The 21,311-nt window shown below is 40.8% G+C and overlaps 1 protein-coding gene across 1 annotated transcript; it reads left to right on the forward strand.

The window, feature by feature from the left end:
- Positions 1-756: 756 nt before the first annotated feature.
- Positions 757-21,306, forward strand: LOC148131711 (uncharacterized; the record flags this gene model as incomplete). Its single annotated transcript, XM_087954114.1, is given in 8 exon segments — positions 757-1,800; positions 8,096-9,977; positions 19,788-19,839; positions 20,227-20,380; positions 20,612-20,645; positions 20,648-20,699; positions 20,701-21,023; positions 21,026-21,306. Coding segments are annotated over 8 exon segments (3,711 nt in total), but the record flags the coding sequence as incomplete, so codon positions are not given.
- Between the last annotated feature and the right edge of the window lie 5 nt (positions 21,307-21,311).

Raw genomic sequence — 21,311 nt, forward strand, 5'->3', positions numbered from 1 at the left:
CTACAGTTGTTAGGCCTGACTCCCATCCCACCAGGCATCACAGCCTCTTCCTTCTCCATACCTTTCAAAGATCTCTGAACCTCATGTTGGTGAAGGAAAGCAAGAACGCATTTGTGGGCTTCATGACTCTGTCATGGAAGCAGCTGTTATTTTGAGTGTGCCTGGGATTCATGCCTGGTCATGTGGCAGACTTGTGGAAGTAGCTGCCATTTTGTCATGCCTGCCTCTGTATCAAAATGGTGGCTGCTTCTGGGTCATTGTCACTAGGACAAAATATTCAGTTTACAGTAGACTGTTTGTAGACTGCGTAAAGGAATTGTGGGTGCACTGAAAATGATGGCTGCCTCTGAGAAATCCCCAAAAGGGCAGGCCAAGTATCCCTGGGCCGTATGCTAAGTACCACTTGTGCCAGTATTGTGCTTTATAGCGCTGCCACTGCCGAAAAAAAGCCAACGTAGTCCCAGGCTGCATCAAGAGAGGCATAGTGTCAAGACAAGAATCAGTGATAAGAGTTGCATTACACTACACTGGTGACAGTAGATCTAGGTCACCATGATACAACCAATCCCATGTTGCTATGATTCTATAAATCTAGAGGTAGTTTTGAAATTAGGTCCACAGTAGCGCCATAAACGTACTTGTGTTAAAGGGATTTTTTTCAAAAGGTTATTTTATTCAAAATATTAATATACAGTTCAAACTCCAAAAACAATAGGTGTGCCTATCGTGGAAGATGCAGACGTCAAATCGCAAATGATTATGCAGGGGAAAATCTAACCTGGAGAAAATTAGATACAAATTATCTGAATGTGGCGAAACCTTTTTTCAGAACAGATCCCTTTTGATTGAAGAACCCACCCAGAAGAGATGCCCTACAAGTGCTTCCAATGTGGTAAATCCTTTAAGAAAAATGACAACTTGCTGATACATGTGAGGACTCACAGCAGGAAGAAGCCATATGACTGTCCGGATTGTCAGAAATATTTCATTGGATATTCCCACCTCGTGAGACACCTGAGGACTCACGCAGGAAAGAAACCCTTTGAATGTCCTGATTATGGGAAAGGTTTCAGTAAGAATTCCAACCTGGTGAACCATCAGAGGACTCACACAGGAGAGAAACACTTTGAATGTCCTGTTTGTAGGAAAAGTTTCAGTCAGAATTCTCACCTGGTGAGCCATCAGAGGACTCACACAGGTGAAAAACCCTTTGAATGTCCTGTTTGCGGGAAAGGTTTCAGTGAGAATTCCAGCCTGGTAAGACACCAGAGGACTCACACAGTTCAGAAACCGTTTGCATGTCCTTATTGTGGGAAAGCTTTCAGTCAAAATTCTGTCCTGGTGAGCCATCAGAGGACTCACATAGGAGAAAAACCCTTTGAATGTCCTATTTGTGGGAAAAGTTTCAGTCAGAATCCCAACCTGGTGAAACATCAAAGGATGCACACAGGAGAGAAACCCTTTAAATGCCCTGTGTGCGGGAAAAGTTTCAGTCAGAATTCCAGCCTGGTGAGCCATCAGAGGACTCACACAAAAGAGAAACCCTTTGAATGTCCTATTTGTGGGAAAAGTTTCAGTCAGAATTCCAACATGGTGAAACATCAAAGGACTCACACAGGAGATAAACCCTTTGAATCTCCTGTTTGCGGGAAAAGTTTCAGTCAGAATTCCAGCATGGAGAGACATCAGAGGACTCACACAATAGAAAAGTCCTTTGAATATCCTCTTTGGAGGGAAAGTCTCAGTCAAAATTCTCATGTGGTGAACCATCAGAGGACTCATACAGGGGAGAAACCAATTTAATGTTCTGACTATTGGAAAAATTTCAGTCAGAATTCTCTCCTGGTGAACCATCAGAGGACTTACACAGGAGAGAAACCCTTTGAAATTCTTGATTGTGGGAAACGTTTCTGTTACAATTCCAACTTGGTAAGACATCAGAGAATCGACACAAGAGAAATGTAAACCTGGTGATATACCGGAAGACTCACAGAGGAGACAGATCTTTCTGTCGATGATGCTTCTGGCATGAATTGTTCATTATTGCCCACATGGAAATCCAACTGAGGAAAGTTGATGAGTTTGAATTTCATTTCTCATCTCTCATTAGGAGTGTAAGTGAAAACATATCTCAGAATTAGATTTGTAAGTGGAGAGAAAAAGGAAAATGGAAAATGGCTAACCTGTTTCTCGTTATCAGCAGTAATTTCAGTTTTGCAAAAGTAGTGGAATTCCTCAAAAAGGCTTTGGGGTGGTGTTTCTTGTATATTGATTATGGAATTCCCACACGTGGAATTTCTGTCTTCTCCCTTGGTGTCCTCCATATTTTGAGCCCCAGAATTCCCGTCACCATAGACGTAGTCCTCTAGATACAGCCGTAATGGAGCCTGTCAGTTACGGTTGCATCTTGCAGTGGTTGTTAAGTGAGATTACTTTGCTTAACTACCTATCCCCTTCTCTCCCTGATGAAGCTGTTAAAGAAATGTTCAAGTGGTTATCCAGAACAGTGACTACCTCAGGGTTGTGAGAATCTCTTGGAGGCCTGGGCTCCACTACCCCACCCTTTGGGACCGCACAGGAATTTTCCTATTCCCACTCAGTCCCTACAGTTGTTAGGCCTGACTCCCATCCCACCAGGCATCACAGCCTCCTTCTTCTCCATACCTTTCAAAGATCTCTGAACCTCATGTTGGTGAAGGAAGGCAAGAACGTATTTGTGGGCTTCATGACTCTGTCATGGAAGCAGCTGTTAGTTTGAGTGTGCCTGGGATTCATGCCTGGTCATGTGGCAGACTTGTGGTAGTAGCTGCCATTTTGTCATGCCTGCCTCTGTATCAAAATGGTGGCTGCTTCTGGGTCATTGTCACTAGGACAAAGTATTCAGTTTACAGTAGACTGCTTGTAGAATGTGTAAAGGAATTGTGGGTGCACCGAAAATGATGGCTGCCTCTGAGAAATCTCCAAAAGGGCAGGCCAAGTATCCCTGGGCCATATGCTAAGTACCACTTGTGCCAGTATTGTGCTGTATAGCGCTGCCCCTGCCGAAAAAAGCCAATGTAGTCCCAGGCTGCATCAAAAGAGGCATAGTGTCAAGACAAGAATCAGTGATAAGAGTTGCATAACACTGTACTGGTGACAGCAGATCTAGAATATTGTGTCCAGTTCTAGTCACCATGATACAACCAATCCCATGTTGCTATGATTCTATAAATTTTGAGGTAGTTTCGAAAATAGGTCCACAGTAGCGCCATAAACGTAGTTGTGGTAAAGGGATTTTTTTCAAAAGGTTATTTTATTCAAAATATTAATATACAGTTCAAACTCCAAAAACAAAAAGAATTTTTTTCAAAATCAAAACAATAATAGAAAAAACATATAAAAAGGAAAAATAAAAAAAGAGAAAAACAGATTTACTTTTATTATCCCCCCACTAGAATATTCATAAGTATATTGAAGCAGTATTAGTTTCCTCCCCTTCTGAAGCAGGCCCAAAATTTATAAAATTCTACCTCTGTTGACAACTAATTCAACATTAATCTATGATCTATAAAGGCATTGTAATTAACAGGTAAACCAACAACCAGCACCTTGTTAACAATCTACTATTCCGTTTAATTTGTATCAAATTTAGAATGGCTTCTTATTTACCATAAATCACTAGAATCATTCTCTCTGATTTGTCCGGGATGAAATACCTTTGTTTGATTCTTATACGTTTTTCTTAAAATTTAAGTTGAGAGCAATGAAGAGAACAGTTGCGTCTTATTCCCCCAAATCCTAAAACCTCTTGGTCTATCCATTTTCCAAATTGTTTTCCAGTTAGACATGGTTAGGTCCATTCTCCAGTCTTCTTACGAAAGTTCATTTCATCATGAATCGAGTCTCTTAATTCCAAATCTGTAGGAGGAGCCACATCCGCTTCAGCCTTTCCAAACAAACCTGCAGTTTCCAAACCATGTTGAGGGGTCTTTTAAAAAGCGACTGTGCTCCCTGTGGGAGCTTCTTGGGAAGAGCTCAGGCTCACAAAGCCATTCATTTGTGTGTTCTCATAATCCCAAATTCCTCCATCAGTCCCAGAGGACAGGGACCTCCCAAAGCAGAAATGTTTTTTTCTCACCACGATCCTTTACATCTTTCTGGCTAATGGACCAGCTACAAATAACAACAATTATCTCCCTCCCAGTGATGTTTCCAGCAAATGACATCTACTGCAAGTAACTTTTTTGTCTGGGTGTAATGGAGACAGATCTCTGTCAGGGAATTATGCAGCAAGTTTCCAAATCAAATCAGAGACACTGAGGTAAATTTATAGTTTTATAAAAATGAATACATTTAACATATTTACAATAAACAAGATGGTCAGGAACATGGAAACATCCTGAGGTAAATCCAAATAGGATACAGAGTACACAGAAGGAAAAAAGCGGGAAATATGGGAAACTCCCCCTTTACACCTACAGCAACCAATCATAGCGTAGATTGCCTAATGCAGAAGCAAGCACTCTCCAACCAATCAACTTAGAACTGCCTGTTCTTGCCCATTCTACAATTTTACTGTTCCAGCTACTACATTTAATATCCTAACCCCCCTCCAATTTATAGCTGGACAGCATTGAAACCAAATAATTTCACAAGATCTCTATGTTTTTTGTATACTTAATGGTTCTGTCATGAGGTCAGCTAAATTATTTTCTGGTGGACAATATATTATGTCTATTACATTTTCTTTCCCTGCTTCCCTGACATAACATTATTTTAGGTCAACATTCTTCTTTCTGATTTTTACTCGCACCTGTTGCCATTTGTATACATGTTGTGTTATCTTCAAATATAGCTATAACTCCTTTCTCTTCAATATCCAAATTCTTTATTAACCATATTCACCATGTCATCTCTGAACACAATTCTGAGAATGCTATGAATTGTGCTGTAGCTATGGAAATGGCAACTGTTAACACAGTAGTATCCTTTTAATTCCTAACCAGCGTTGTTGTATAGGTTGTAATGTGCATTGGTTTAAAATATTGACTGAATTGGTAATATTTGGCCACAGTATGTGATAAATACTTCATCACAAATCTCCTAGGACTGCCTGATAGAGTTCCGGATTACAGATTGTTCTATTTTTGATGATTTACCAATCTGGTGTCTTGGTAGTTTGCACACTTTCACAACTTTCCATATATTTTTAACAATTGTTCTATTTTCTTCTTTTGACTTAGAAAATACCCTCTTTCTTGTAATTTCTTCATTTCTACTCCAAAGTAGTTCTACAGTGAGCTATTGCAGGAACTGGATATATCTAGCCTAACACAGAGAAGGACTGGGGTTTCATCATAGCAGTCTTTCAATATTTGAGGGGCTGAAACAGAAAAAGCCTATTGTCCAATGCCCCTCAGAGCAGCACAAAGAGGAAGACTTGTCAGACATCCAATCTAGAATCAGGGAGAAATTTCCTTTCAGAGAACAATCAGTGGAAATGCTTTCCCTCTAGAAGTTGTGGGTGCTCCATTAATGGGGTTTTTGAAGAGGAGATTGGACATCCATTTGTCTGGAACAGAATAGGGTCCCTCTGCTTGGGGAGTTGGTCTCTTCCAACTCTATGAAATTCTCTAAGAACTTCCTAAACATTTAGGGCTCTTTAGTGTCACATTTCACTATTGCACATGGATCAGTTGCAAAGATAGATTGCTAGAACTCAAAAATGATTTGATAGCATTTGATCAGTGAAAACATCTTACAAACATGTTAGAGACAGACAAGCGTGTTGTTTTGTGTCCTATCAGGAGATGGCAGTCACTTAGCAGTGACTAGAAAGCCCTTAATGGTCGTCTGTGGTTGAGCTTAAAGGAGTTAAAACCATCGAGTACTGCATAGCTAGAAAGGATGGGAGGAGAGGAGCTGCTTCTTCCGGATCACTCATGGAAAGAAGGTGGTGTGCAGAGTGGTTTTTCGGCTCTTCCCAGGGTGGAAGCAGCAGCTGGAAGGTGAGTTGAGGTCAGGTGGGAGGAGAGGCTGGGAGCAAGTAGGGCTCTTGGGTTTTCTACGGGATGTGGAAGCAGAGAAGCAACTAGGCTGAAGCATATCAGCTGCTGCTACGTGTTTCTTCCCTCCCCAGTTTTTAAATCCACCGGTGATCCAAGCTTTAACAGTAGTGGCCGCAATTTTCTGCTGGTGGGAAGATTTTAAAAATCCTCCTTCAAGTTAAACTTAATTCCTTGGGAACAGCTTCCCTCCAAAAGTTGTGAGTTCTTCATCATTGAAGGGTATAAAGAGGAGACAGGACAGCAATTAATCAGGAATGATATCAAGTCTCCCGCCTGAGTAGGGATTGGACTAAACCTCCAAGGTCCCTTCCAACTCTCTTATTCTCTTATGGACCTGCTGTTTTCCTGGCAACAATATCGGACTGATCTTCCTCTGCTCTCTTCTGAGATGTTTTTTTTTAACTTCCACGCGTAGCCAACAAGCACTGTATTTCCTATTCGTGCCCCATCTGTGTATTAACCAGGTTCAACTGTGCTTAACTTTGTAAAAGAAAAAAAAAAACACGGAGTTTTGTGTGCTGTTGCCAGGGTTTGGAGTTTGCAGGACTTCTTGCCTTCTTCCTTGCTTCCAAACATCCCCATGTTGGTCTCATCCAGTGTTCCAGAAGTCTTGTGATTTGTTCAAATGCAAATTTGCAAATCTAAGAATTGCTGCCATGTCCTTTTTAGAAGTCAGAGGTTTTCTCCTGGCAACCCTCCCAAAAGAACCATACTTGTCCAGTCTTTTTCTAATTGTACTGTCATGAACATTAACACTTAACATGCTCAATGAGGCCTGTAGAGCCTGAGATGTAATGCTTGGATTTTTTAAATTGAGCATTGCACGTTCTGAATCTGGGGTGAATTTGCTGGGACTTCCACTCCTGAGAAGATTGGCAAGTGTCTTGAATGTTTTCCACTTGTGAATGTAGAACGTACAATGATGGAGTTTAAATTGTTTGGGAAAAGTCTAATAACCCTTCCCAGATTGATGGGCAGGAACAATTGTTTCTCTAAGATCCCTGCTGCTGTCTTTATTCTTTGGCATCTAATTCACACCTCAGTGCTGGAGATCAGAAAACTCCAACAATTTCGGCTTTATAGATATAGTTACACTTGTTGATGATCAATTGATCCAGGGCTGCTACTTCACCTCTTCATACCTATGGAAGAAATAAGAGTGCTTTTGTTTTTGCAAAAAAAAAAAGAATGACATGGGCATAATATATAATCTGTTGTTGCTCATCTGATGTTATGTTTACCTATTTTTAAACTGCTAAGGATAAGATTATTTTTACTATGTTGTGATATATAAAATCATAAAGATCGAGGGTGTACTTCCTTCTTCACATAACTGTATTTCATGATAACCCTTTGCAGGGCTGAGAATTTGTGACTGACCTAAGACAACAAGTGAATGTAATGATTGAATGGATATTTAAACTGAAACTCAATAGTAAATATAATTAATGTAAGGTTATTCTAGCATTGTTGCATGTTTGCTTTTTCATTGCAATGTACACTTTTTACATTTTCTGCAACCCTTTTATAAACAATAAAAGCTACGTTTTCATTTGAATCTTACAGACAAAGATGATGCCAGAAGACCACACTGGACAACTGAGAATAACAAGCAATATTGAAAAGCAAAGCAGATTGAGGAAGAAATAAAAATATTCTCCATTTCCATCAGAAGAACCACACAATTCTTCTCCTTCCACAGAAGGTGAGAGACGAAGGAAAGAAAATTGATAAGAGATTTCATGCTGCAAAAAGTAGAGTACGTGGAACTCAAGGACACAATACACAAATAGGTCAAGAAAGTTTATTTTTCCATTCAGAAAAAGAGGAAAATATCTGGAACTTAGTGGGAAGGAAAAGGTTAATTGGATGGGCACATAGGACAGACAGTAATCCTTGCGTTACCCTTGGAGGAAGAAATGGGCTTAAATCAAAAAATCACTAAACAAGGGATCACACATATTTTTGACCTTCTCAAGAATATCAGTGGTGGAAAAGCTCAATAGGTGTGCCTATCATGGAAGATGCAGACTTCAAATCACAAGTGATTATGCAGGAAAAAATCCACTCCGGAGAAAAGAGCATACAAATTATCTGAATGTGGCAAAAGCTTTGGTCAGAACAGATCCCTTTGGGTTCATGGAAGAACTCACCCAGAAGAGATGCCCTACAAATGCTTCCAATGTGGTAAATCCTTTAAGAAAAATGACAACTTAGTGATACATCTGAGGACTCACACAGGAGAGAAACCATTTAAATGTCCTATTTGTGGGAAAATATTCAGTCAAAATTCCAGCCTGGTATGTCATCAAAGGACTCACACAGGAGAGACACCCTTTGAATGTCCTGATTGTGGGAAAGGCTTCAGTAAGAATTCTGACTTGGTGAACCATCAGAGGACTCACACAGGAGAGAAACCCTTTAAATGTCCTGTTTGTTGGAAAAGTTTTGGTCAGAATTCTCACCTGGTGAGCCATCAGAGGATACACACAGGAGAGAAACCCTTTGAATGTCCGATTTGTGGGAAAGCTTTCAGTCAGAATTCCAACCTGGTGAGACACCAAAGGAGTCACACAGGAGAGAAACCCTTTAAATGTCCTGTTTGCGGGAAACGTTTCAGTCAGAATTTCAGCCTGGTGAACCATCAGAGAACTCACACAGGAGAAAACCCCATTGAATGTCCGATTTGTGGGAAACGTTTCAGTCAGAATTGCAACCTGGTAAGACACCAAAGGATTCACACAGGACAGAAACCCTTTGAATGTCCTATTTGCCGGAAAAGTTTCAGTCAGAATTCCCACCGAGTGAACCATCAGAGGACTCACACAGGAGAGAAACCCTTTGAATGTCCTGTTTGTGGGAAAGGTTTCAGTGAGAATTCCAGCCTGGTAAGACATCAGAGGACTCACACAGGAGAGAAACCATTTGAATGTCCTGTCTGTGGGAAAGGTTTCCGTGAGAATTCCAGCCTGGTAAGACACCAGAGGACTCACAAAGTTGAGAAACCCTTTAAATGTCCTGATTGTGGGAAAGGCTTCAGTCACAATTCTGTCCTGGTGCGTCATCAGAGGACTCACACAGGAGAGAAACCCTTTGAATGTCTTGTTTGTGGGAAACGTTTCAGTCAGAATTCTGTCCTGGTGAACCATCAGAGAACTCACAAAGGAGAAAAACCCATTGAATGTCCTATTTGCGGGAAATGTTTCAGTCAGAATTACAGCCTGGTGAGTCATCAGAGGATTCACACAGGAGAGAAACCTTTTGAATGTCCTGTTTGCGGGAAAGGTTTCAGTCATAATTCTGTCCTGGTGAACCATCAGAGAACTCACACAGGAGAAAAACCCATTGAATGTCCTATTTGCGGGAAACGTTTCAGTGAGAATTCCAACCTGGTGAGACACCAAAGGATTCACACAGGACAGAAACCCTTTGAATGTCCTATTTGCAGGAAAAGTTTCAGTCAGAATTCCAGCCTGGTGAGCCATCAGAGGACTCACACAGGAGAGAAACCCTTTGAATGTCCTGTTTGCAGGAAAAGTTTCAGTCAGAATTCCAGCCTGGTGAGCCATCAGAGGACTCACACAGGACAAAAGCCGTATGAATGTCCCGTGTGTAGAAAATATTTCAGTCAGAATTCCAGCCTGGTGAGCCATCAGAGGACTCACACAGGAGAGAAACCATTTGAATGTCCTATTTGTGGGAAAAGTTTCAGTCAGAATTCCAACCTGGTGAAACATCAAAGGACTCACACAGGAGAGAAACCCTTTAAATGTCCTGTTTGCGGGAAATGTTTCAGTCAGAATTACAGCCTGGTGAAACATCAAAGGACTCACACAGGAGAGAAACCATTTAAATGTCCTGAGAATCGACACAAGAGAAATGTGAACCTGGTGATATTCCGGAAGACTCACAGAGGAGACAGATCTTTCTGTGGATGATGCTTCTGGCATGCATTGTTCATCATTGCCCACATGGAAATCCAACTGAGGGAAGTTGATGAGTTTGAATTTCATTTCTCATCTCTCATTAGGAGTGTAGGTGAAAACATATTTCAGAATTAGATTTGTAAGTGGAGAGAAAATGGAATATGGCTAACCTGTTTCTCGTTATCAGCAGCAATTTCAGTTTTGCAAAAGTACTGGAATTCCTCAAAAAGGCTTTTGGGTGGTGTTTTTTGTATATTGATTATGGAATTCCCACACGTGGAATTTCTGTCTTCTACCTTGGTGTCCTCCATATTTTGAGCCCCAGAATTCCCCAGCCAACATAGAAGTAGTCCTCTAGATACAACTGTAATGGAGCCTGTCAGTTATGGTTGCATCTTGCAGTGGTTGTTAAGTGCGATTGCTTAACTACCTATCCCCTTCTCTCCCTGAGGAAGCTGTTAAACAAATGTTCAAGTCATTAAGCAGAACAGTGACTACCTCAGGGTTGTGGGGATCTCTTGGAGGCCTAGCCTCCACTACCCCACCCTTCGGGTCCCCACAGGCATTTTCCTATTCCCACTCAGTCCCTACAGTTGTTAGGCCTGACTCCCAACCCACCAGGCATCACAGCCTCCTCCTTCTCCATACCTTTCAAAGATCTCTGAAGAGATCGGTGAAGTGAAGGAAAGCAAGAACGCATTTGTGGGCTTCATGACTCTGTCATGGAAGCAGCTGTTATTTTGAGTGTGCCTGGGATTCATGCCTGGTCATGTGGCAGACTTGTGGAAGTAGCTGCCATTTTGTCATGCCTGCCTCTGTATCAAAATGGTGGCTGCTTCTGGGTCATTGTCACTAGGACAAGATATTCAGTTTTACAGTAGACTGTAGACTGCATAAAGGAATTGTGGGTGCACTGAAAATGATGGCTGCCTCTGAGAAATCCTCAAAAGGGCAGGCCAAGTATCCCTGGGCCGTATGCTAATTACCACTTGTGCCAGTATTGTGCTGTATAGCGCTGCCACTGCCGAAAAAACCCAATGTAGTCCCAGGCTGCATCAACAGGGGCATAGTGCCAGGGACAAGAATCAGTGATAAGAGTTCCATTACACTGTACTGGTGATAGCAGATCTAGAATATTGTGTCAAGTTCTGGTCACCATGATACAACCAATCCCATGTTGCTATTATTCTATAAATTTAGAGGTAATTTCAAAAATAGGTCCACAGTAGCGCCATAAACGTAGTTGTGGTTAAGGGATTTTTTCAAAAGGTTATTTTATTCAAAATATTAATATACAGTTCAAACTCCAAAAACAAAAAGAATTTTTTCAAAATCAAAACAATAATAGAAAAAACATATAAAAAGAAAAAATTAAAAAAGAGAAAAACAGATTTACTTTTATTATCCCCCCATTAGAATATATATTAGCAATATTAGTTTCCTCCCCTTCTGAAGCAGGCCCAAAATTTATAAAATCTACCTCTGTTGACAACCAATTCGACATTAATCTATGATCTATAAAGGCATTGTAATTAACAGGTGAACCAACAACCAAGTTAAACATCAAAGCACCTTGTTAACAATCTACTATTCCGTTTAATTTGTATCAAATTTAGAATGGCTTCTTATTTACCATAAATCACTAGAATCATTCTCTCTGATTTGTCCGGGATGAAATACCTTTGTTTGATTCTTATTAATAAAAGTTTTTCTTAAAATTTAAGTTGAGAGCAATGTAGAGAAAAGTTGTGTCTTATTCCCCCAAATCCTAAAACCTCTTGGTCGATCCATTTTCCAAATTGTTTTCCAGTTAGGCATGGTTAGGTCCATTCTCCAGTCTTCTTACGAAAGTTCAGTTCATCATGAATCGAGTCTCTTAATTCCAAATCTGTAGGAGGAGCCACATCCGCTTCAGCCTTCTCCAAAGAAACCTGCAGTTTCCAAACCATGATGAGGGGTCTTTTAAAAAGCGACTGTGCTCCCTGTGGGAGCTTCTTGGGAAGAGCTCAGGCTCACAAAGCCATTCATTTGTGTGTTCTCATAATCCCAAATTCCTCCATCAGTCCCAGAGGACAGGGACCTCCCAGAGCAGAAATGTTTTTTTTCTTACCACGATCCTTTACATCTTTCTGGCTAATAACAATGTGGAAGCAGAGAAGCAACTAGGCTGAAGTATATTAGCTGCTGCTACGCGTTCCTTTCCTCCCCAAATTTTGGTGGTCCAAGCTTTAACAGTGGTGGCCGCAATTATCCTCCTTCAAATTAACCTTAATTCCTTGGGAACAGCTTTCCCCCAAAAGTTGTGAGTTCTTCATCACTGAAGGGTTTCAAGAGGAGACGGGACAGCAATTAATCAGGAATGATATAAAGTCTCCTGCCTGAGCAGGGATTGGACTAGAAGACCTCCAAGGTCCCTTTCAACTCGATTATTCTCTTATGGACCAGCTTTTTTATTGGCAAAAATATCAGACTGATCTTCCCCTGCTCTCTTCTGAGATTTTTGTATTATTATTATTATTTCCATGTCTAACCAACAAGCACAGTGTTTCCTATTGGTGCCCCATCTGTGTACTAACCAAGTTCGACTGTGCTTAACCTAGTACTTTGTAAAAAAACAACTATGGAGGACTTTTTGGGATGTAGGTAATTATACCCTCAGATGATCATCAACATATGAACATATTACATCTTGTCATGATGTATTTTGCAAAAAGAAAGGCAAAACAGAGAAGCCATGTGTGAGAAACTGCTATTGGACAGGTGGTCTCACATTTGACCTGGAGACTAAAACCTGAAGAACAGTTGTAGGATTTGGGTTTTGCTAGTTTACAGAAAAGAGGGACTTTAGGGCAGGGGTCCCCAACCGCCGGTCCGTGGACCGGTACCGGTCCGCGGAACAAGTCTTACCGGGCCGCTGGTTGCTGGGCGCCGCCATCTTTTTGGTAAAAAGTGCTTCCGTGAGCTTTTCCGGTAGAAAGCTCACCGGAACCACTTTTTCATCAAAAAGATGGCGGCGCCAGCTCGTGAGCTTTTCCGGGTGAAAGCCATTTCTACCGAAAAGCTCACGGAGCGTAATCTTTTGATGAAAAGTGCCACACCGGAAGCACTTTTTCGTCAAAAAAGATGGCGGCGCCCAGTTGATGCTGGTACCGGGCCGCGGCACCCAGCTGATGCCGGTACCGGGCCGCGGCGTCAAAAAGGTTGGGGATCACTGCTTTAGGGGACATGATAGCAGTAGTCCAGTGTTTGAGAAAGTGCCACAAAGGAGGCGGGTCAACTTATTTTCCAAAGCACCTGAAGGCAGGGCAAGACACAATGGATGGAAATTAATCAAGGAAAGAGGGAACCTGGAATTAAGGAGAAACTTCCTAACAGTGAGGACATGAACCTGTAGAACAGCTGGCCTTAAGGCCCTGTGGGTGCTTCATCACTGGACTTTTTTTTTATATTGGTTTTTTTTTTTGAAAAACAATTTTATTGGTTTTTAAAGACAAACAAAACAAATAAAACATAAAAACATCCAGCTTTCTTTCATAAATATATAAACAGTGTGTCGGTTGGTTTACCAGTTTTTTGTGCATCCATTTCGTAGTCTCAATTACAGTTACATTACATAATAACTCATATTATCAATCAGAAATTAAATACCCTGATATCACTATTAAACAATCATTTGACTATAATTTTATTCATTCATACTTTGCGAGATAACTATAATTTACTTAATTTATTTTATAACAAATCATATAAACATACCAAATCTATCCTAAAAACATTATTATAGATATGATATCAAGAAAAATATATATATATATCTTAATATATTCATTATTTCCTAGAATTCTAGATATTCTATTATTGTATTTTATTATCTAACCATTGGTGGAAAAGGTCCCAAATTTTATAAAATTGTTTATCCTCTTGTTCTCTAATTTCAAATGTCAATCTACTCATTTCAGCATATTCCAATATTTTCTTAATAATTTCTTCCTGCGATGGTATTTTCTCATTTTTTCTAGTGTCCTCATAAGTCCACCACATATGGTAATATGAGCCAGGTATCTGATGACATTTCCAGCATTTTTTGGATTTGTTCTTGAACATTCTTGCTATTCTTGTCGGGGGAAAGTGCCACCTGTAAAACATCTTATACAAATTTTCTTTATATGCTGTTGACATTGTCATTTTATAATTTTGAGACCACAATTTTTGCCATTTCTCTAAATCGATCCCATATCCGAAATTCTTCCCCCAAGCAATCATAGTTTCTTTAACTTGTTCTTCCTCTAGCTTAATTTCCAATAAATAACCATATAATTTTTTAATCACCTTTTCATCAGTACCTGTCAAAATCTTATCTAAATCAGTCAATTTATCATAGAATCCTTCTGTTTTGAAATCTTCATCATACCTTGAATGTATTTGCGCATATGAAAACCAATTCATCTTTATACCTTGTTCCTCTAAATTTTGCATCGATTTAAGTTCACCCTTTTCATCCAATATTTCCCCATATCTAACTGTTTGTTCCTTCTTATAAATTATAGGATAGGAAAATGCTTCAATAGTCGATAACCAAACTGGAATTTTCAAATAACATTGTCTTTTAATCTTCTCCCAATTTAACCACAAAGACTCCGTATATGATGTCTTCTAAAATAGCCCTGTGTTTTAGTTCCCTTATACCATAAAAAAGCATGCCAGCCCAACAACAAATCATGTCCTTCTTGTGTCATCAATCTAGTCTTTCTTAATGTTATCCATTCCTTGGCCCACATAACATTTGCACCTTGATAGTACAACTCCCAATTAGGCAAACCAAATCCTCCTCTAATTCTAGCATCTTGCAAAAGTTTTAACTTTATTCTCGCTTTCTTACCTTGCCATATATATTTCAACACAATTTTATTTAAATCTTCAAAGTAGTCTTTCCCAAGCCTAATTGGTATTGTTTGAAACAAATATAAGATTCTGGGTAGGATAATCATCTTGATTGTTGAGATTCTCCCTATTAATGACAATTGTAAGTTTTCCCATTTCATCAAGTCTAACGCTATCTGTTGTTTAAGTTTAATATAATTGTTCTCTTTTAATGTACTACATCTTGATGTATCCCCAAATACTTAACCTTATTTGTAACTTGAATTTTCAACAGGTCTGCCAGTTCTTCTCTTTGTCTTAATAACATATTCTTTGTCAAGATCTTTGTTTTATCTTTGTTTATTTTCAAACCAGCCACCTCACCATATGTCTCTATCTTTTCCAATAATTTTGGAGCTGTGTCTAAGGGGTCTTCCAAAATAAAGGCCAAATCATCCACAAGGCTTGCAATTTAAATTCTTCCTTTTTAATTTTCATTCCTTTTATACTTTTATCATCTCTAATATTTCTGTTCAACACTTCCAAAGTTAATACAAATAGCAAAGGTGATAGTGGGCATCCTTGTCTTGTACCTTTTCTTATATTGATAGAATCTGTAAATTCTCCCTCTATCATTACCTTTGCCGTTTGATTATAATATATGGCTTCTATTGCTTGCATAAATTTTCTAGCAAAACCCATCTGTTCCAGTAATAATAACATAAATCTCCAATTCACATTATCAAATGCCTTTTGCGCATCTAAGAATATCAAAGCCATTGGCTTTTCAGGATGTGCCTCATAATATTCCAAAGTGTCCAGAATTACTCTCATATTTTCTTTGATTTGTCTCTTTGGCAGAAATCCATTTTGATCTGGATGAATAAAGTTATTTAAGTATTTTTTAAGTCTTTCTGCCAAAATTGAAGCAAAGATTTTATAGTCTGCATTTAATAGAGAGATAGGTCTATAATTTTTAATTTGCAATGGATCAGCCTCTTCTTTTGGAATAAGTGTAATATAAGCTTCTGACCATGTTTTAGGTATCATCTTCTTTGACATAACTTCATTCATGACTTCTAGCAATGGAAGACTCAGCGATTCTTGTAGTGTTTTATAAAATTCTGCCGGGAGCCCATCTGGACCTGGTGCTTTTCCATTATTTTGCTTCTTAAGTGCTTCAGTTAATTCCATCATTGTTATATTACTTTCTAACATTTCTTCAGTCTCTTTAGGTATCTTAGGTAGATTAGCATTCTGTAAGTACTGTTTGACTCTTTCGTCATCAATATTCTCTTGCTTGTATAGTTGCCCATAGAAGTCTCGAATAATTTCCTTTTTCTCTTTATTGCCATAACAAACTTGGCCTTGGTCATCTATTAACTGAAGTATTTTCCTTGATTCTTTCTCCTTTCTCAATTTGTATGCTAACCATCTACCTGGTTTATTTGCATCTTCAAAATAGTTCTGTTTAGCACTTCTAATTTTCTGTGCCAATTCTTCTTTCTCTATTTGACCCATTTTATGTTTGATTATGTCCATTTTTAGTTTAATGTCTTTTTTCTGTGGCATTTTCTAGTTCTTTTTCAAGTCTTTTATGCTCATCTTCTAAAACTTTAGTAGCTTGCCTTTTCCTAATGTTCTGTTTCCTTATATAGTCTATAATCAAGCCTCTAGCACAGGGGTGGGCAAACTTTTTGGCTTGGGGGCCACATTGACTTTTAAAATTTGACAGACGGGCCGGGTCAGCACAAGATTTTTTGGGAATCGCCCCCCCACCCTTCCCCCCCTCTTCTCCTCCTTCCCCTCCCCTCGGAGTCCCCCTGAGTCAGGAGTTGCTACTGCCGGCGCGGCTCCGCGCGGCTCCAGTCCCGTGTTGCCTCGGGAAGGGAAAGGCAAAGAGTCGCGGCGGTGCTTTGCAACGGCAGCAGCGGCACCGGAGGCTCAGGCTCAGCGGCTCCTGGTTTTGCCTTCTCCTTCCCAAAGCAACGCGGGACTGGAGCCGCGTGGAGCTGCGCCGGCAGTAGCAACTTCTGACATCCCCAGCCGGACACCTGAGTGGAGCCCGGGCGGAACTGCCTGTTGCTGCTGCCGGAGCACCGCCGGGTCGCCTCCTCCAAGCAGCCCGCCCACCCGCCGGGCTTCCCCTCCGCCGCGCGGCTTGGGGCCAGGCGCGAGCGCCCGCAAGTTAAAAGGAAGCCGAAAGTTGCTGGGAAGTTGCTCGGGTTTCCGGGGCTTCCAGGCTTAAACTTTGCACAGGCAAAGTTTCAGGCGGGAGCATCTTCCCGCCGAGGAGCGGGAAGGGTTCCGCCCGGTGGGCGGGCGAGCTGCTTGGAGGAGGCGACCGGCGGTGCTCCGAGTTTCCCCTCCGCCGCACGGCTCAGGGCCAGGCGCAAGCGCCCGCGAGGAAAAAGGAAGCCGCAAGTTGCTTGGAAGTTGCTCGGGTGCTGGGAGCAGGCTTTTAAAGTGCCGCCTGAGCAGGACCGCCGAGCCGGGAAACGGGGCACCAAGGCAGGGCAAGTCTCCACCAGCAGCGGCCTAGCTTTAGGTGGCTCCAAGCAGCCTGCCTGCCCGCCCACCGGGCGGAACCCTTTCCGCTCCTCGGCCGGAAGACGCTCCCGCCTGCAAACTTTGCCTTTGCAAAGTTTAAGCCTGGAAGCCCCGGGAAAAAAAAGGGGGATCGGCGGGGACTCACCTTCGGAGAGGTCGCACTCGAAGGTGATTTCGAACTCCCAGCCGAGGCCTTTGCAAAGTTCTTCTTTTCTTTCCTACCCCAAGAGCGCTCCGCACTGTTTTGCAGCTTTGGGGGCCACGCGGCGCAGGGCAATATGCCACGCCCAGCGATTTTTTTTCAGGGGCGGGCCGGATTGGACAGACCAACGGGCCGGATGTGGCCCGCGGGCCGTAGTTTGCCCACCCCTGCTCTAGCATATGCCTTCATTGTGTCCCAGACATTCTGGATTGAAGTATCTTTTTTTTTATTTTCTCTACAGAAAAAGGCCAATTCTTTCTCCATCCATTGTGTAAAGTCTTTTTCCTTTAAAATAGTATTATTTAACGTCCATCTCGATCTTCTTTTTTGTCCTTTCCATTTAATTGTCATTGGATTGTGGTCTGCCCAAGTACTTGTTCCAATGTTTGTTTCTTGAATGTTAGATATTAGTTCTGTTGAGATCCAAATCATATCTATTCTGGACCATGATGAATGTCTATTTGAGTAAAAAGTATATTGTTTGGTTTTAGTATTTCTTTCTCTCCATATATCTTTTAAATTTAATTTATCTATCATTTTAAAAAGGATTTAGGGAGAGTCTTTCTGTTTTGCTTTGTTGTTGTTGCTGTATAGTCCAGTTTATTGTCTACAATTCCATCATCTTCCATCATAACTATATTTCCATTTCCAAGGCTTCAGCCAATATTTCTATCATTATCGCAGCTAGAATCTCCTGCTTGAGCAGAGGGTTGTAGTAGAAGACATTTAGGGTCCCTTCCAGATCTATTCTGATTCTGGATACTATCGTACAGAGCAGGGGTCTTCAATCTTGACTGCTTTAAGACTTGTGGATTTCAACTCCCAGAATTCTTCCTCAAGTCATGTTAGCTCAGGAATTCTGGGAGTTAAAGTCCACAAGTCCTAAATTTGCCAAAGTTTGAAGTAGCTACGTCCTGTGGCTGCAAAACAACTCCAAATCATCACCCCTTCATCACTCTGCTTGACGGTTGCTATGAGATCTTTGTGTTGATATCTTTTGGTTTGATTTTCATCAAAATGGCACTCTGCTTTATGGCCAAACACCTGCACTTTGGTCTCATCCAAAGGACAGTGTTTCAGAAGTCTTGTGATTAGTTCAGATGCAAATGTGCAAATCAAAGTGTTGCTGCCATGTCCTTTTTAGAAATCAGAGGCTTTCTCCTGGCAGCCCTTCCAAACGAACCATACTTGTTCAGTCTTTTTCTAATTGTGTTGTCATGAACCTTAACACTTAACGTGCTAAGTGAGGCCTGTTGATCCTGAGATGCAATGTTTGGATTTTTTGTAATTACTCTGAGTATTGCACATCCTGAACCTGGGGTGAATTTGCTGGCACTGCCACTCCTGAGAAGATTGGCAAGTGTCTTGAATGTTTTCCACTTGTGAATGTGGAACGTAGAATGATGGAGTTTAAATTGTTTGGAAAATATAACCCTTCCCAGATTGATGGGCAGCAACAATGGCTTCTCTAAGATCCCTGCTGATGTCTTTACTCTTTGGCATCTAATTCACACCTCAGTGCTGGAGACCAGGAAACTCCTACAACTTCGGCTTTTATAGATATAGTCACAATTGTTGATGATCAATTGATCAAGTGCATTTGATCAGCAGCACTGGTTGCTACTTTGCCTCTTCATACCTATGGAAGAAGTAAGGGTGTTTTTGTTTTTGTAAAAAAAGAATGACATGGGTATAAAATATCATCTGTTGTTGCTCATCTGACATTATATTTACCTATTTTTAAACTGCTAAGGAAGAGATTATTTTTACTATGTCGTGATACATAAAATCATACAGGTCGAGGGTGTACTTTCTTCTTCACGTAACTGTATTTGATGATAACCCTTTGCAGGTCTGAGAATTTGTGATTGACTTAAGTCAACAAGTGAATTTAATGATTGAATGGATATTTGAACTGGAACTCAGTAGTAAATATCATAATTAATGTAAGTGATTATTCTAGCATATTGGCATGTTTGCTTTTTCATTGTAATGTACACTTTTTTCACATCTTCTGCAACCCTTTTATAAACAATAAAAGTCACATTTTCATTTGAATCTTACAGACAAAGATGATGCCAGAAGACCACACTGGACAACTGAGAATAACAAGCAATATTGAAAAGCAAAGCAGATTGAGGAAGAAATAAAAATATTCTCCATTTCCATCAGAAAAACCACACAATTCTTCTCCTTCCACAGCAGTTGAGAAACAAAGGAAAGAAAATCAATACAAGATTTCGTGCTGCAAAAAGTAGAGTATGTGGAACTCAAGGACACAATACACAAATAGGTCAAGAAAGATTATTTTTCCATTCAGAAAAAGAGGAAAATATCTGGAAGTGAGTGGGGAGGAAAAGATTAATTGGATGGGCACATAGGACAGACAGTAATCCTTGCATTGCCCTGGGGGAAGAAATGGGCTTAAATCAAAGCACCACTAAATAAGGGATCACACATATTGTTGACCTTCTCAAGAATATCAGTAGTGGAAAAGCTCAATAGGTGTGCCTATCATGGAAGATGCAGACTTCAAATCGCAAATGATTATGCAGGGGAAAATCTAATCTGGAGAAAATTAGATACAAATTATCTGAATGTGGCAAAACCTTTTGTCAGAACAGATCCCTTTTGATTGAAGAACCCACCCAGAAGAGATGCCCTACAAGTGCTTCCAATGTGGTAAATCCTTTAAGAAAAATGACAACTTGGTGATACATCTGAGGACTCACAGCAGGAAGAAGCCATATGACTGTCCGGATTGTCAGAAATATTTCATTGGATATTCCCACCTCGTGAGACACCTGAGGACTCACGCAGGAAAGAAACCCTTTGAATGTCCTGATTATGGGAAAGGTTTCAGTCAGAATTCCAGCCTGGTAACACATCAGAGGACTCACACAGAGAAACCATTTGAATGTCCTGTTTGTGGGAAACGTTTCAGTAAGAATTCCAGACTGGTAACACATAGAGGACTCACACCCTTTAAATGTCCTGTTTGTTGGAAAAGTTTCAGTCACAATTCTGTCCTGGTGAGCCATCAGAGGACTCACACAGGAGAAAACCCTTTGAATGTCCTGTTTGTGGGAAAAGTTTCAGTCAGAATTCAGCCTGGTGAGCATCAGAGGACTCACACAGGAGAAAAACCCTTTGAATGTCCTGTTTGTGGGAAAGGTTTCAGTAGAATTCCACCTGGTGAGCATCAGAGGACTCACACAGGAGAAAAACCCTTTAAATGTCCTGTTTGTGGGAAAAGTTTTCAGTCAGAATTCCACCTGGTGAAACATCAGAGGACTCACACAGGAGAAAAACCCTTTGAATGTCCTATTTGTGGGAAAAGTTTCAGTCAGAATTCCAACCTGGTGAAACATCAGAGGACTCACACAGGAGAGAAACCATTTGAATGTCCTGTTTGTGGGAAAAGTTTCAGTCAGAATTCCACCTGGTGAGACATCAGAGGACTCACACAGGAGAAAAACCCTTTGAATGTCCTGTTTGTGGGAAAAGTTTCAGTCAGAATTCCAACCTGGTGAAACATCAAAGGACTCACACAGGAGAGAAACCCTTTAAATGTCCTGTTTGCGGGAAAAGTTTCAGTCAGAATTCTAACCTGGTAAGACACCAGAGGACTCACACAGTTGAGACACCCTTTGAATGTCCTGTTTGCGGGAAAAGTTTCAGTCAGGATCACCAGCCCTGGTGGAAACATCAAAGGATCACCAGGAG

This window comes from Notechis scutatus, chromosome 2, assembly GCF_049901735.1.
Source record: "Notechis scutatus isolate UNSWTSFEM ecotype Mainland chromosome 2, rNotScu1.2, whole genome shotgun sequence".
NCBI classification, from domain to species: Eukaryota; Metazoa; Chordata; class Lepidosauria; order Squamata; family Elapidae; genus Notechis; species Notechis scutatus.